At 41.5% G+C, this 16,159-nt stretch overlaps 1 protein-coding gene across 19 annotated transcripts in view; it reads left to right on the forward strand.

Annotated features, from left to right (window-relative positions):
- The window catches only part of dtna (dystrobrevin, alpha), a 268,122-nt gene that overhangs the window by 103,483 nt on the left and 148,480 nt on the right, over positions 1 to 16,159 (forward strand). For all 19 annotated transcript variants that reach the window (XM_078216104.1, XM_078216118.1, XM_078216109.1 and 16 more), the window contains one exon: positions 8,392 to 8,459. In XM_078216104.1, the coding sequence (XP_078072230.1) occupies positions 8,393 to 8,459 (67 nt within the window). In that variant the 5' untranslated portion in view covers position 8,392. The remainder of the gene's footprint in view (positions 1 to 8,391; positions 8,460 to 16,159) is intronic.

Raw genomic sequence — 16,159 nt, forward strand, 5'->3', positions numbered from 1 at the left:
TGCACCTGCATGCTAGCTTTTAGTGACTCATGAACAAGGATACCCAGACCACTTTGGACATCAACGCTTCCAAATCCCTCACCATTTAAAAAATACTTTGCCTTTCTGGTTTTGCCACCAACTTTATGTTTACTCACGTTATACTCAATCTGCCATGTTCTTGCCCATTCGTTTAGCCCTGAAACCTCCTCACGTTCTTCTCATAACTTGCATTCCCACCTAATTTTGTGTCAACAACAAATTTCTAAGTATTATAATTGGTCCCCCCATCCAAATAATTTAAATAGATTGTGAACAACTATGCCCCAGCACTGATCCTTGTGGTACCCCACTAGTAACAATCTGCCATCCTGAGAATGACCCATTTATTCTTACTCTCTGTTTTCTGTCTGTGAACCAATTTTCAGTCCATTCCAGTATATTACCCCAAGCCATGTGCTCTGGTTTTGCTTACTAACCTGCTGTGTGGAATCCTATCAAAAGTCTTCTGAAAATCCAAATTTTACATATCCGTTGGTTCTCCTTTTATCGATGCTACAAGTCACATCCTCAAAAATTTTTTCCCTTGTTGCCATACAAATGCCCACTCTGATCCTGAACTATTCTGTTACTGTCCTCTATGCTTTTGTTCACTCCTATGGCCCACCCCATGAGACCCTGACTCTGGACCTGCCCCATACTGAATACGCCTCCCCCCTTTGATTACGACTCTTTCCTTTACTACCCAGCACCTTCGATTCCATCTTCTTCAGGACCCCCAAATTGACAGCACCAACCCCATCCTTTAGGCCCATCATCCATCCTACAATCTCTGCCTGAAACCACCAGCCCTTACAGGATCACCACATCTGGAACACTGAGACTTTTCCTCCAGCGCACCTCCCTAAGCCTGAATGCCACCCTCTTTCCAACTTTCCTACCCAGCCGAACACCAACCTTTCAGTCTCTTTTGTCACAGAGTTCAACAGGACAATTGCTTCCCTTTGTCAGACCTGCACAAAACTAACTAGTGCTTGACACCTTTAAAATGACCGTGAACTAGGTGCTATGAGATTCTTGTGTGCTGTTAACCCTATCCCAAGGGTATGTCTTTATTAAAAAGTGTTTCACCTTTATGACTATTCATGGAATGCAAATATAATCCCAGGATGACCCAACCACAGGCCAGCGTAATTTTTGACATGCCACAAACATGTGCTGACTTTATCCCAATGCGCCATCAGGAAATCAAAATTTCACATCCTGCCTAATTAAGTCACCTGCATGCCACATTTCCCAATCTTGTGGCCTTCTCAAAATTCCTTCCCCAATACCCCCAGAGCTGCTGAGTATTTCCAGCACTTTTCTGTTTTTATTTCCAGCATTTCCTTTAATTCCAAACTATTTTTATGTTTTTTTAATTGTAATTAGGGTTATATCCATATCGACTTTAGCACTTTTAACTTTAACACCAACCTGACAATTGGTAACTCTGCATCAGACTTCACTACATAAAACTCTAATCTGAATCTAATGTCTGATTTCTAGAGAAAAAAAAAAGATATTGATTGGCACCTTAATGCAACGAGTGCATCCAAGCTTACTATGAAACTGTGAATGTAATATCTTGAATTATATTGGTATTTGATGCTGTTAACCCATTCAAGTATATTAATTGCATTAAGGGCTAACTTGTTTAAAAATTATATAATAGCAGAGCTATCATGGTGTTACATGTGATTAGATGAAGGACATGCTGTTTTATAAGAGGACTTAGTATTAGGTGACCGTAATGACTCTATAGGCCATATTTTCGAGCCCAAATTAGGTGAGAATGGAGACAGATAGTTGGGAAAAATGATGGCGATGTTGTACATCTGGACGTCATAAATTTTTCTGAGGGTGGGGGAGTGCAGGCATGCAAATTCGTGCTTCTAAATACGCTAATTGAGCTGGTTGAGGGCTTGTTAAAAGTCCATCCCTGTGAAGATTTCGGATTTTAAACAAAATGAATATTTCTTGAATGGAAGTTTTGTTCAATATCAAATGTGTATAAATGAGAGGTCTCTTAGATTGTTTAATTCTTTTTCATCTCCACATGGTTCCTAAGTTCTGCCCATAGAGGAATATGGGTGAGTGGCTACAGCGGTGACATTGGAGTATGAGTGGGCATAGAGACTGCATGAGGGGTGTGGGTCTTTTATGCAACTGGATTGAAGTCTCTGAGAATCGAGGCCAGCCTTCTTACCTGCCTGTCCCAATAATCACCAACCTCTTTGGCCGCCTCCAAACTGCCAGTGGAGACAATGGACCCTACTCCATTCTGCCCCCATTTCCCCAGAATATGGTGGGCTTTTGCTGGCGATTGCTTTGCCAAGTTGGGAAATTTCCTGACTTGAACTTCCCTCCTTGATGGTGAAAATTCAGCTCAGTTTTATTTCGATTCAGGCTGGTCCATGTGTAAAATAGTTCACATTAAACATAATAAACCCAAAAATATATGCTTGGTTGGCATGGTTCACATTACAGCTGCAGGAAAAACAGTCTCGTGAAATAAGTGATCAGTAATTTTGCACAATTTAGATAATAACAGTTACCCTTCACTGCCTTCAAAAAGATTGTTGCTGCTTTATTTGAAGTCTCAGGAATCAAACGAGAACTGTGAGTATCTTGGGGTTGAATTTTTTCCCTCGCCATCCGACATGAGGAACGTGGGTGGGAGCAACCTGAAATTCACCACGGGCTAGCATGTCACTTGGGATGCATTCCTGGTGTCAGCCATTCTGGGGGAGGTACGTTCAGGGCCCGTGAAGGCTGCTCAACCTCAGGAGGCAGGCAGGCAGTTGGGTTCATTAAAAGCCTTGTTAACGTTGCAATCGGAAGACTGACTGGGATTATGCAGTTGGCCTCCAGTTTCCCGACTTGAAGGATAAAGGCAGATCAATTGGCTGGAGGCAGGCACCCAGTGCCAGGCTGCGATGTCAGTGCTCCTAGTAGGCCTAAAGGCCCTCCCTCCCTGCCTGCCTGGGTAAGGGCCTTAAAGGAATCCGGAAACTGGTTTAAAAAAACGTAGTCAGATAGGATTAGCTAGCCTAAGCAGAAATTAGTAAAGGGATTTTTCTCAGAGGATTACAGGAACAGAACATTAGAAGTCAAAGTCCTATCAACGACATTGGTGTCTTTTTAGAACTCAGATAATAAACTGGCATTTTGTACTACAATTTCTTCTTTGTAATTTACAGTACAGATTATTTTCACTACATAGATGTAATTCCAAAGTTTGTTTATTAAAATGCACAAACATAAAGGTACTGCAGAAAATAAGATGAATTAAAACATTAAAGGATGAAATTAGTCTTCATTAATAGCAGGCTCTTAGTGAATTAGCAGCCCCTTATTCACTGTGCCTAATGTTACTTTCTTGGAGGTTGTTCGACCAATTATTCTTGTGCCAATGCTTTGAAAGAACTATCCAGTCCCAGTCCGTTGCTCTTTTCCCCCATAGCTCTACAATCTTTTCCTACATCTGTATCCAAATTTACATAGGAAAGTACGAAATAGGAGCAGTCGTCCATCTGGTCCCTCAAGCCTGCTCCACCATTCAATAGGACCATGCATGATCTATTTGTGTTTTGAGTTCCACATTCTCATCTACCTCAATATTGAGTCCCTTCTCAACCAGAATCTATCTACCTCCACCTTAAAAATATTAAATGATCCTGCTTTTTGTAGGTTACTATTAAGTTTATTTTGATCATCCTTTAAGGCAGCGTATTTCCGATCACAACTTGCTGTGTAATAAAAATTTGCAACTCCCCTCTGTTTCATTTTGCCTATTACCTTAAATCTGTGTCCTCTGGTTACTGACCCTCCTGCATAGTGGAACGATTTCTTATTTACACTATCAAAACCCTTCATAATTTGGAACATCACCACTAAATCTCTTAACTTTCTATACTTTAAGGTGAATAATCCCAGCTTCTCTAGTCTCTACTCATAACTGGAATCCACCAGTAATACTCCTCTGCAGCCTCTCCAAGATCTTGACATCCTGCGAGAGGAGTGTTGTCTAGAATTGGACATTCTGGTCCAGCTGAAGCCTCAAGTGTGGACAAAACAATTGGGCATAGTGTAATTCAGGCTGCTGATCCACTGAGCCCAATAAGTGTTTTTGGGAAATACCTTTTTCACTCCGAAACACATGTAATAGGACACACACATTCTCAGTATCTGTCATTGTTGGATGTATATCATTGTCCATTATATCTATATTCTAGTAGTATGCAGGTTCAAGTATTTTGGTTTCATCTTGCTCTGCGGTAGCTGGTCCTTTTACTTCTGAAGGACCTAAAAAGAGGAGAGAGGGACAAGGGTTAGTGGAGCCAGTTGAATGGCAGCTCCAATCAGCATCTCTTTGTCTGCAGAGTGTTGGAGGGAGAGAGTTCAATGAAAATGAAAAGGGGGTAAGATGACTGAACATCCAGTAGAACATACCCTCCTAAATTGCTGAGAGGTTGAACATAAGAAAATAAGAAATAGGAGTTGGTGCCTGCTCCGATATTCAATATGAAAATATCAGATTCTCTGCCTCAACTCCACTTTCTTGTCTGCTCCCCATATCCCTTGAATCCGAGAGACCAAATTTCTGACTATCTTAGCCTTAAATATATTCTGGAATTCTTTACCTGAGAGGGTTGTGAATGCTGCATCAAAGATTCACAACTCTTCAAATGAAGACATTTCTCCTCATCTCGGTCCCAAAAGATTGACTCTTTGTCAGGCTGCAGCCTGTGTTCTAGATTCTCCAGTGAGTGAAAACAATTGGAGGGAGTTTTGTGAGGCACTGGCATTTATTACAAGGGAATCAATGGACATTGGGAGATATCAGAAGATTGGAAACGGACTAATGTGTTTTATTTCGCAAGATGTGAGTATCACTAATTAATGAGGCCAGAGTTATTGCCCTTGAGAAGATGCTGGTAAGCCATTTTGTTGAACTGCTGCAGGCCATGTGGTGTCGGTGCACCCACAGTGCCGTTCAGGAAAGAACCGTGCCTTGAAGAAACTGCCATATAACTCCAAGTTAGGATGGTTTATAGCTTGGAAGGGAATATACAGGTGGCAGTTTTCCCATGCATTTGTTGCCCCTGTCCTTCAAGGTGGTAGAGGTCGTGAGTTTGGAAGGTGCTGTCAAAGGAGCCTTTGTGATTTGTTACAGTGCATCTTGTAGATGGTACACACTGCTGCCACTGCGTTGGTGGTAGAGGAAGTGAATGTTGAAGGTGATGGATGGGTGCCAAAGAATGCTTTGTCCTGGATGAAGTTGAGCTTCATGAGTATTGTTGGAGCTGCACTTATCTAGGAAAATGGAGACTATTCCATCACACTCCTAACTTGTGCCTGTAGATGTAGGCTTTGGAGAGTCAGGAGGTGAGTTGCTCATCTCAGAATTCCCAGCTTCTTATCTGAACTTGTAGCCACAGTATTTAAATAGCTAGTCCAGTTCAGTGTCTGGTCAACGGTAACCTCCAAGATGTTAATAGTAGGGGATTCATCAATGGTAATGTCATTGAATATCAAGGATGGATGATTGGAACCTCTCTTGTGTGGTGGCACTTGGGTGTGGTGCAAATGTAACTTGCCATTTCTCAGCACTAGCTTGAATGTTGTCCAGATTTTGCTGAAAATGGACATGTTTTATGGAGGGAAAGTGGGAATAGTTTTCTGAGTTGAATGATCAACCAGATCACAATGAATGATGGAGCAGGCTCGAAGGGCCAAAAAACCTACTCCTGCAGGAGTCGTGAATGGTGCTGAAGGTTGTGCAATCATCAGCATATATCTGCATTTCTGACCTTTATAAATGGAGGGAAGGTCAAGCAACTGAATACAGTTGGACCTAGGACAATACCCTGAGGAACTCCTGCAGTGATGTCTTCAGACTGAGATGATTGCCCAACAATCACACCCATCTTCCTTTGTGTTCGGTATGACTCCAAGCAATGGAGAGCTTTCCCCCTTATTCCCATTTACTCCAGTTTTGATGGGGCTCCTTGATGCTCTACTCAGTTAAATGCTGCATTGATGTCAAGGGCAGCCATTCCCCCTCACTTCTGGAGTTCAGATCTTTTGTCTATGTTTGGATCAAGGCCTGTAATGAGAACAGAAGCTGACTGGTCCTGTTTAAGCCAATAAGCAGGTCGTCGTTGAGTAAGGGCTGCTTGCTAGCACCGTCGATGACACCTTCCATCACTTTGCTGATGATTGAGAGTAGACTGATAGGGTGGTAATTGGCTTGGTTGGAGTTTTCCTGCTCTTTGTGGGCCAGAATATTGTCACAGCCCAATAGCTGAAGCAGTATCCAGTGCTTCAGCTATTTCTTGCTATCACATGAAGTGAATCAAAATAGCTGAAGACTGAAACCTGTGACACTGGAGACCTCAGGAGGAGGTTGAAATGGATAATTCTCGAGTCACCTGGCAGGCCGGGAGAATTCTGCCTTTGTCTCTACAAGGACTGTGCGGTGGGTACTACTCCTTCCAATACTGATGTGGGCAGATGCACTTGTGACAGGTTGTTTGAGGAGGATCAAGCCAAATAGGTGTTTTTCTCTCGGCGCCGTCATCACCTGCCACATACCAGGTCTAGCAACCAAGTCCTTTAGGATTCGGCCAGCTCACTTAGTAATGGGGCCACCAAGCTACTCATGGATATGGGAATTAAAGTCCCCCACCAGAATACATTCTGTGCCCTTGTCACCCTCAGAGCTTCTTCTAAGTGGTGTTCAACATGGAAGAATACTGATTCACCAGCTGAGGGAGGACATATTTGACACTTGGTGCAATAAGACTTTGTTGAGTCTGGAGTCATTGTTGAAGACTCCCAGAGCAATTCCTCCCTCCCTCCTGACCATATACTATTTTGCCAGCATCTCTGATTCTGTCCTGTCAATGGAACACGTGAGGTGAGAGTGACTGCCCTTGACATCAAGGCAGCATTTGACTGAGTGTGACATCAAGGTGATCTAGCAACTCTGGAGTGAATGGAGTCAGGAGGAAAACTCTCCACTGGCTGGAGCCAAAACTAACACAAAGGAAGATGGTTGTGGTGGTTGAAAGTCCATCAGTCCAGCTCCAGGATGTCGCTGCAGGAGTTCCTCAGGGTAATGTCCTAGGTAGTGTCCATACTCCAACCACCTTCAGCTGCTTCATCAATAACCTTCCTTCTATTACTAGGTCAGAAGTGGGGATGTTCACTAATGTGCAACGCCATTTCCAATTCCCCAGACACTGAAGTAGTTCATGCCTAAATGCAGCCAGACCTGGACAATATCTGGGTTTGGACTAACAAATGACAAGCAACATTCATGCCACACCCAAGTTTCAGGCTATGACTATCTCCAACAAGGGAGAATTTTGCTACCACCACTTGACATTCATTGGTATTATCATCACTGAATACCCCACTGTAAATGTCCTAGGAATTAACATTGACCAGAAACTGAACTGGACTAGCCATATAAATACTATACGAGCAAATCAAAGGCTTGGCACCCTAGGAATGGATGTGAACTCAAAGTTCTAGTTAGAGGTATTTTCTGGCAGGACAGGAAATTCCCACCTGAAGCCAATAGGCCTTTGGCTGGTCCCACCCCCCAACAATGATTCCCACCGCAGGGAGGACTGGAAAACCCTGACCACCTCCTTCAGAGCTGTGGGTGCCTGAGGATACGGTGGCTGAAATTATAAGTTTTCAGTGTGTGGGGTAAGTTTTAAGACAATGTTTTGGAGGCCATATAATTTAAGAAACTATTGGATACTGGAATGAAGACATTAGAATCTGTCTGGATGGATGAAATAAGAAAGATAGACCAAGTGTGCTTCCACATCCATAATTTCATGTGATCTTATTCTTTTAGAATCTTAACCCTCCCTCAAATGACTATTTTGCATCAAATAGCCCCTGCTTGCATTACTGTGGGTCATCAGAGATGGGCAAAAGTTGGATCGAGTGGCTTGTAATAATTTATTTGCTTATTTTAATTTGTTTTCATTCTTCCCTTCTCTTTTGAAGTAGTGTCTTGATTTAGTTGCTAATGATTGTGAAATGCAATTTTTGGGAAATTACTGTTGCAAACCCCACATCCTGTCGCTCGGTTAAACAGTCTGTTGATGTACCAAGTGGCTGTATCACCATATTGCCTGTATGCCAAATAGTCGGTCAGAGTATTTTCTTGAAGATGTTTGGATATACAAAATTAATAAATATTTTGGGCGTGCAACCTATCTTTGTTGCAGCCTAAATAGGGCCTAGAATGTGATAGTTAAAAGAAAGACACGCTGTGTTCTGTAAAAATGTACCTGGAAGTAGAAAGTGACTGATGGCTCCTTTGTTTTGGTTCATGTCCTTTAGAATGATTGAAGAACGTGGTAGAAGAGAAAATACCATGGCAGAAAGAAGACAGTTGTTTGCAGAAATGCGTAAGTACTTTACATGATGAGTGGCATATGGGAAATTGTGTGTTGGTTAGCAATCAATATAAAGAACAATGGTTTTTTTGAAGGGGAGGAATTAAGCAGTGCGTCTTTTTATGTGGTCTTCAGCACATTTGCATTATTCCATAGCAATTTCTTCAATAATTTATATTTGCCTTCGCCAACTATTGCTTTTAATTTAATGCACAATTCAATCTTATTTTCCTTTTCTAAAACATTATATTATTTGCCAGCTGGAAACTTGTCACCATTAAGAACCTTCAATTCAAGGTAGTAAGAAATCAAATGTCAATTACCCATGAGAGACCTATTTACCGAGGTTCTAGAACTTAGCTGCAGGTGGCAGAACCAAAGTTCTAGGGTATTGCTTTGAAATGAAATGTTGCAACCATCATACCAATTTTTATCATAGAATCACAGAATGATTACCACACAGAAGGAGGCCTTTTGACCTGTCATGTGTATGACAGCTGTCAATAAGAGCTCCATTCGTCCCATTCCCCACCATTTCACTATAACCTTTTCAATGTTTTTATCTTCAGAAAATTATCCAATCCTGTTTCAAAAACCACAATTGAATCTGCCCCTGCCACACTCGCAGGTAGTGTGCTCCAGATCCTAACCACTCACTGCATTAAAAAGGTTTTCCACCTATCAACTTTGGTTCTTTTGCTTAATCGCCTTCACTCAGTGTTCTCTGGCTGTCAACCCTCCCACCAATGGGAACAATTTCTCCTTTTATACTCTGTCCAGACTCCTCATAATTTTGAATGCTTCGATCACATTTCCTTTCCACCTTCACTTGTCCAAGGAATTTAACTAGTCAAAGCTGAGGTAGATCACAATAAGCTTTCCGCTGCAAGGAAAGTGTGCTGCTATGCTTGTAAAACATTAACATTTTGGAGAAGAAACTCAAGTATTTTTATTATCGATGCTGCAAGATCTGGGTCATTAATGGATAATATACGTGAAGTGAAAGCTGTATCCTCCATTAAACTAAAAGGGCAAAACTCTATTCTTAATCCCTTCGTTAATTTATGGATTGCCCCCCAGTGGCATGCGCTTGCCATTAGAGTCAACTCATAATGGAAATGACTGAACAGCAATGGCACCAGCACTATTGATAACAAAGATAAATGGCAACCCCAGCTGCCATATGTACTTGTCAGTGAGTCTATACTGGCTGTTTTTGCAAATTAACAATGTATCTCTGGTATTGTTACCTTGTACAGGCCTTTTAAGAAAACTCATCACAGAAAAAGAAAACTGTGAATCTGAATTTGCAGTAACTGCACATTTGCAAATTTTGTGCATGTTTAATTGTTCAGTTAGGCGATAATCACTGGTTAACGTGTTACAGAACCATAAATTAAGAGGACATATGTCATGTTATTTTCTAAATCTCCCTTCTAATTTCTTCAACTTTGCTTCCATTTTGAGGTTCCCTCCTGTCCCCTCTTTATAAGAACGCAGATGCAAAGGAATAAAGGAGAATCATATATTTGCATAACATGACAATGTTTGTACATAGAAATATCCAAAAATATCTATTACATTTCTAATATTAACACAGGTTAATGTGCTGCATAAATGATTTTGACTGCATGATGTATTTTCTCTGCAAAAATATTTTATTAGAAATAATTGTACAATCATTTTTAAATTTATTTCTTTTTAATATCGTAACATTTCAGCACTGTAGAAGGTATAGTTTTTCATAGTACAACTTAGTTGAAGGACTTGGGTTTCCAAAAGATACATTTCCAGTCCCGAACACGTCAACAGGAAAAGGTGCTTGTCAGTGATGAGATCCATTCCCCCAAAAAAGTTGGTGCAAAAGTGTGGAGAGAAGTTTGCTTTGACAGTTCTGAAGTATTTCTCAGCAGATATTTCCAGAGCAACAGTGACACAATTCAGAAACAGACCCAAGCACTTGAAAGAGCTGGATTGTTGTGTTTATTGGACTGTCGCAAGTCTTCTATAGAGACCCATTTATTACACATGTGCGTTCAAATGAATACCTGGCATATAGCGTTCGATTTGAATATAACCGATACTGTCTTAAAACAGGGTAAACAAGGGAAAGAACTTAAACTTTTAATGTAGCTTACAGAACTTGAAGGATGATCAATAGGATGGCAAGGATAACATGGAGCAGCCAAGAGTGAAATGAGCCAGAAGGGTAGAAAAGACATCTGCAATAGATAGATAGATTGATATGTTAAGATCTCAAAAATTAAGGAATATCAATTGACAGGACACAAAATTCAAGTCCTCAATTGAATTATCAAACGGCAAAAAACAAGATTAACAATAGGACAGTAAAGAATGATAGTTTATTATATGATGAGATATAAAGAGAATACTGTAATATCACTCAACTGAGTAGGAATGATAAATCCTTAATAACAATGATGAAATAAAACTAAAATTAGTCAATCTGGTGAAAGATTGCTTTTTGTCCCAAAGAGACAAAGGCCGGAATCTTACCAGCCCACCCGCCACGGGAATCGGAGCGGGTGAGGGGCGGAGCATGGGAAGGTCTGTGGACCTTGGGTGAGATTTTACAGTTTTGGGACGAGCGAGACCATAAAATCCCACCCTTGACTCCACCAGGATTACCAGAAGAACATCCATAGTTTTTTAAAAAATTGCATTTATATACTCTCATCCTCAGGATTTCCCAAAGTGAATCATAGTCAATTAATTATTTCTGAAGTGTAACCACTGTTGTTTTCTCAGGAAGAACAACAGGCAGCTAGTGAGACAAATGACAGATTAATTTGTTTTGGTGGTGTAGAAGTATGGAGGTAGTGGAAGCTTTAGAAATGACTGAAAAGCTCTAAGGACTCGTGAATGAAAGATGGTCTTGCATTTATATAATGTCTAATCACATTTCAGGAATGTCCCAAAGTGCTTCATATATAATTAATTATCTTGAAGTGAAGTACCTTGTCAGAAGCAGCAGCCAATTTGCACGTACCTGGACTAAAATCCCACAAGCAGTGCTCAGATAAATAACCATGTAATGTGTTTTTGGTGGTGATACCGGAGTGTTGGGGGAAGGTGGTGTGGTGTTAGTTAATGACAGCGGGAGAACAGTGCATTCAACACTCACATAGCTGGGTCTCTGTTTTGCAACTCATTTCAAGGGCAACCATTATGAGTGTCAGCACTGTGTGAGAACTGTGCTGCATCACACATTTAACTCCCAATGCAGGAATTGAACTCTTGACCTGCTGATTCAGACTGATGTTGTAACACAAGTTATCTAGCAATCGGCTTCACTAATGCATAGAATAAAAATATTATTTTGAAAAGGGAAGTTAGAAAGGATGGTGGTACAGACAAAATTTTTTGTTACACATTGTTCAATGATAATTTCCCATTGTGATAAATTTCAAATGTTACATATTGCCTCCATCCTCAAGACCACCTCTTGTTACTCAGAATAAATGATTATGGTAGAAGAAACACTTCACACTGGTCTTTAGGTTCATGATGTTTTATTGGAAACCTCTACTTTAGAGCTGCAGACATACAAGAAGCTGATCCCCAAAGTGTTGCAGCTATTTCTATTTATAACACAATCCATGTTACAGGTTTTACTGGCAATTATCTTAATGAGGTGATTGTCACAGTTCCACCTTTGTAATATTGTCTGTCTCTGCTCCAACCTCAGCCCATCTGCCTTTGTTCTCCCCAGGCTCAGCTACTCCAAAGCTATCCTGGCCAGCCTCCCATCTTCAACCCTCTGTAAACTTGAACTCATCCAACCTCTGCTGCCTGTATACCGTCTCGCACCAAATTCTATTCTTCCATCATCCTAGAGCTCGCTGATCCACTTTGGCTCCCAGTCCTAGTTCAAATTTCAAATTCTCATTCCTTAATACCCCCTGAGCCTTCATCTCTCTGCATTTCTGTAACCTCCTCCAGTCTTACGAGCTCTGTGCTTTTTAAGTTCTAGTCTTCAACCCTGATTTCCTTTGCCCTACTTTTGGTGACTGTGCTTCCATCTGTCGTAAGCTGTGAACTCTGTAATTCCTTCCCTAAATCTCAGTACTTAGCTACCTTTAATATACTCATTAAAACTATGATCTTCTTAATCAGCTATCCTATTATCTTCCTATATGGCTTGGTGTGACACTTTGTCTGAAAACATTCCTGAGGAGAACCTAAGGATGTCTTATATTAAAGACATGATATAAATGTAAGTGGTTGTTAATGATTGAAAGTATGGGACTTGAATGGAATTAGTAGAGGAAAACCTGGATAGAGAATATATGATTTTTGATGCTGAGATAACTGGAATTTTATTGGAGCACTAAGTGAGGTCAGAGTGGGGTTGGGGGCTGGAAAATGCTGGACACATTTGGCAGGAAGTCCGATATGATGTTGATTCTGGATTTTTCTGGTAGCAAGAAACGGCGAGGACATACTTTTGCCATTGACACAGTGGAACATCAATTAAGATACTTAAAAGGTCATGTACCTTGAATTTTGAAGGTAACCTGTAATTTGATCAAAAATGCACAGGAACCATGGGGCGTCAGAGCCCTGCCTGTTTAAAAGGTGGCACCAAAGAGGTAAGCGTTGAGTGCAAACTCTCCTAGCCAGCTAACTGGCTGGGGATGTGCAAATTCTGGCCATACAGTTGAACAAGGGATAAAAAATGCACGGGACAAACATCTTAAACATGAAAAGAAACAGTAAAATATTTTACATGTGTATCATTAGAAAGGATATGGTTAAAAGTGAGGTGGAATTCTTGAGATGAGAGCATTGACAATTTGTGAATGATGATCAAAAGATGACAGTGGAACTTAATTAGCACTTTGGACTTTTCTCCAATTTATTTCTTTGTAGTAAAGTGCAATCCCGATGTGGTTGAGAGCAAGATGAGCGATAGTCTGATGAATGAAAGAAAATTTCAGTTAAATTAGTCAAGTAAAGAGAGATAAAATGCCAGCACCCAACAAGATGCATCCTTATATCCTAGGGGAGATGAGAATTGAAGTTGCCAAGGGCTCAGAAATGGTTAGCTAAAATTTTACCTTGATGGAGGTGCCGATCTGAAGGTAGCAGATTAGTCATCCATAACACACCATGTCCCATTTTCCATTCCATTGAAGTCCTTGCCCCAGCAATGTTAATTTTTGCTCCAATCTTTCAGGGCTGTCCTGAGTGTGGATGTGTTGTAAAGGACTGGAGACAGTCCCATGTAGTATCCACTTTTTTTCAAAAGAGATACAGAACTAATGTCTATTTACAGATCCGTTTGTTTAACATCTATGTTAGGAAAATTTTTTAAGAGTCTTTCATTACGGATCAAATTACCACATATCTAGATAAAGGCCACGATCTTACCTATTCGACCTGCCGGCGATGGGCGGGGTGAGCTGGTAAGATCACGGGAGCGCTGAGAAATCAGCCCGATTTCTCACCTCTCACATGCAATCTTACCGGCACCGCATATCTGGCGAGATCAGCCTCTCACCGAAAGAAGCGTGAAGCTGAATGTACATGTGAACCCAGGACAGAATCATCTGGGCTCACTTGCCTCTGGGGACCAGACGTGATGACCTTGCAAGTAGGCAGAGGGGGTTGCTCACTGGGCAATGGAAACTGGCAGTGCCAGACTGGTACCCTGGCAGTGTCCACCAGGCAACAGGCAGTGCCAAGGGGGCAAGGCCAACTGGGGCGGGCCGATCCAGGAGGTGGGTGTTGCCGCTCTGCAACAGCAATTGGGAGGTGGGACCGCTGCCACACTGCAACAGTGATTGTGGGGTAGGAGCTGCTGCTCTGCAACCGGCGATCATCTGGTCCATGTGTGGGGGTGGGGGGGGGGGGGTGATTGGCTGTGGAGCCCCGCGGTAGTGGGGGGGCTTTTGACCACAGATGCCGGCAATAGCTGGGAGAGGCAGTCACTCCCTGAGCTCTGTATTCATAGAATACCGAGATCTGCACATGCGCAATGCCGCCCCCTGCTGCTATCAGCCTGCTTTCCTGTGAGCTAACCTCTGCCCACTCCCCCTGCTGGTGAGAAACAAGTTTGGCTTCATTTTTTGACAGAGTTTGGTAAGATTCAATTTTTTTTTTGTATATCTTGACCACCCAGCAAACAGCATAATTCTCTCCCATTTTCATGCTCTCTTGGCACTTAGAATTTTTTTGATAAGATCACCCCCAACGAGAAAATAGAAGTAGCCCTCATACAGTTTCAAAAGTGTCATTGTGCTTGGCAAACCTCATATAATTCTTTGAGTGTATAACAGATGAAACCTTTTTTACTTTGGAATATCAGAGTTTTTGAATAAAGTTTCAATGTTTTTATTTACCCTACCCAAAATCAGTCTGGCCAGAATTTTCCAGCTGTTCTTGCTGGCAAGATTTTCCAGTCGTGCTGAAGGTGAACCCAGGTCGTGGGTTTCCCGGCAACGTGGGCTTTATAGAATGCGAAACACCATTGACAGTGGCAGAATCAGAATATCCTGTCGGCGGTCAATGGTGGGCCACCACCACTGCAAAACCAGCCGTGGGCGATGCAGAAAATCCCACCCTCCAATTCTAGTGTTTGAGGGTTCAAGAACAAGGGGTCACAGAAAGAAAATTAAATGTCAGAAATTTGGAAAAGTGAACAGGAGAAACCGCTTTACACTTGGGGTTGTAAGATTGTCGCATACACGTCCAAGGTTATAGGTTGAGAAAAGAAAGACATGGATTTATGTAGTGCTTTTCATGACCACTGGATGTCTCAAAGTGCTTTATAGCCAATCAAGTAATATTTGAAGTGTAGTCACTGTTGTAAAGTAGGAAACCCAGCAGCTAATTTGCAATCAGGAAACTTCCACATAACAGCAGCATGATAATGACCAGGTAATTGTTTTTGTGATGTTGATTGAGGGATAAGTATTGGCTAGGACACTGGGAATGACTTTCCTCTGCTGTTCTTCAAAATAGTGTCATGGTATCTTTTGCATCCTTCCAAGCAAGCAGATGGGCCCTCAGTTTAACATCTCATTCAAAATACAGCACCTCCCGCCTCCACTTCCAAAAGTGCAATGCTCACTCAGTGCCACACTGCAGCGCCAGCCTTGAGTTTTGTGTTCAAGCCATGAAGTACGTGATTCAGAAGAGAGTCTACTACCAATTGAGCCATGGTTGATGCAGTTGAGGCAGAAACTATGTCAAGTTTGAACTTTATTTTTGATATTGGAGTCAAAAGCAATGGAAGTAGGTTGGATAGATGTTCTGCAGGCTGAAAACTACAATGGACTGGTTGGACCAAATGTTTTTTTCATGTTGTAACTTCTATGTATTTCAATGAATAGCAACAGGCTGGAAATGAAGCTGTTGAATAGATTTGCCAACTAGGCACTGTGAAACTCTGAGACCCAACACAGTGGGATGTGAAATTCATTTCTGTTCTGGAGTATAATGGCCAAGAGCGTGTTGGCGTTTCATTTTACATTCCACCTGATTTTCTTTCCCAGTAGATGTGTTATTGCCGGATTTACTTCACCATCCAAGATAAATTTCCACTTCCTGTACGTTGCCTTTGCACTCACAAACTGGAATATTTAATCTCTGACAGATTTTTATAAACTATTTTGTGCTGATTTAGATGTGTTCGGACTTCAGATTACATTTTTTACTAAGGGCTGGTGACTTAATTATGAAAAGAA

This window comes from Mustelus asterias, chromosome 7, assembly GCF_964213995.1.
Source record: "Mustelus asterias chromosome 7, sMusAst1.hap1.1, whole genome shotgun sequence".
NCBI classification, from domain to species: Eukaryota; Metazoa; Chordata; class Chondrichthyes; order Carcharhiniformes; family Triakidae; genus Mustelus; species Mustelus asterias.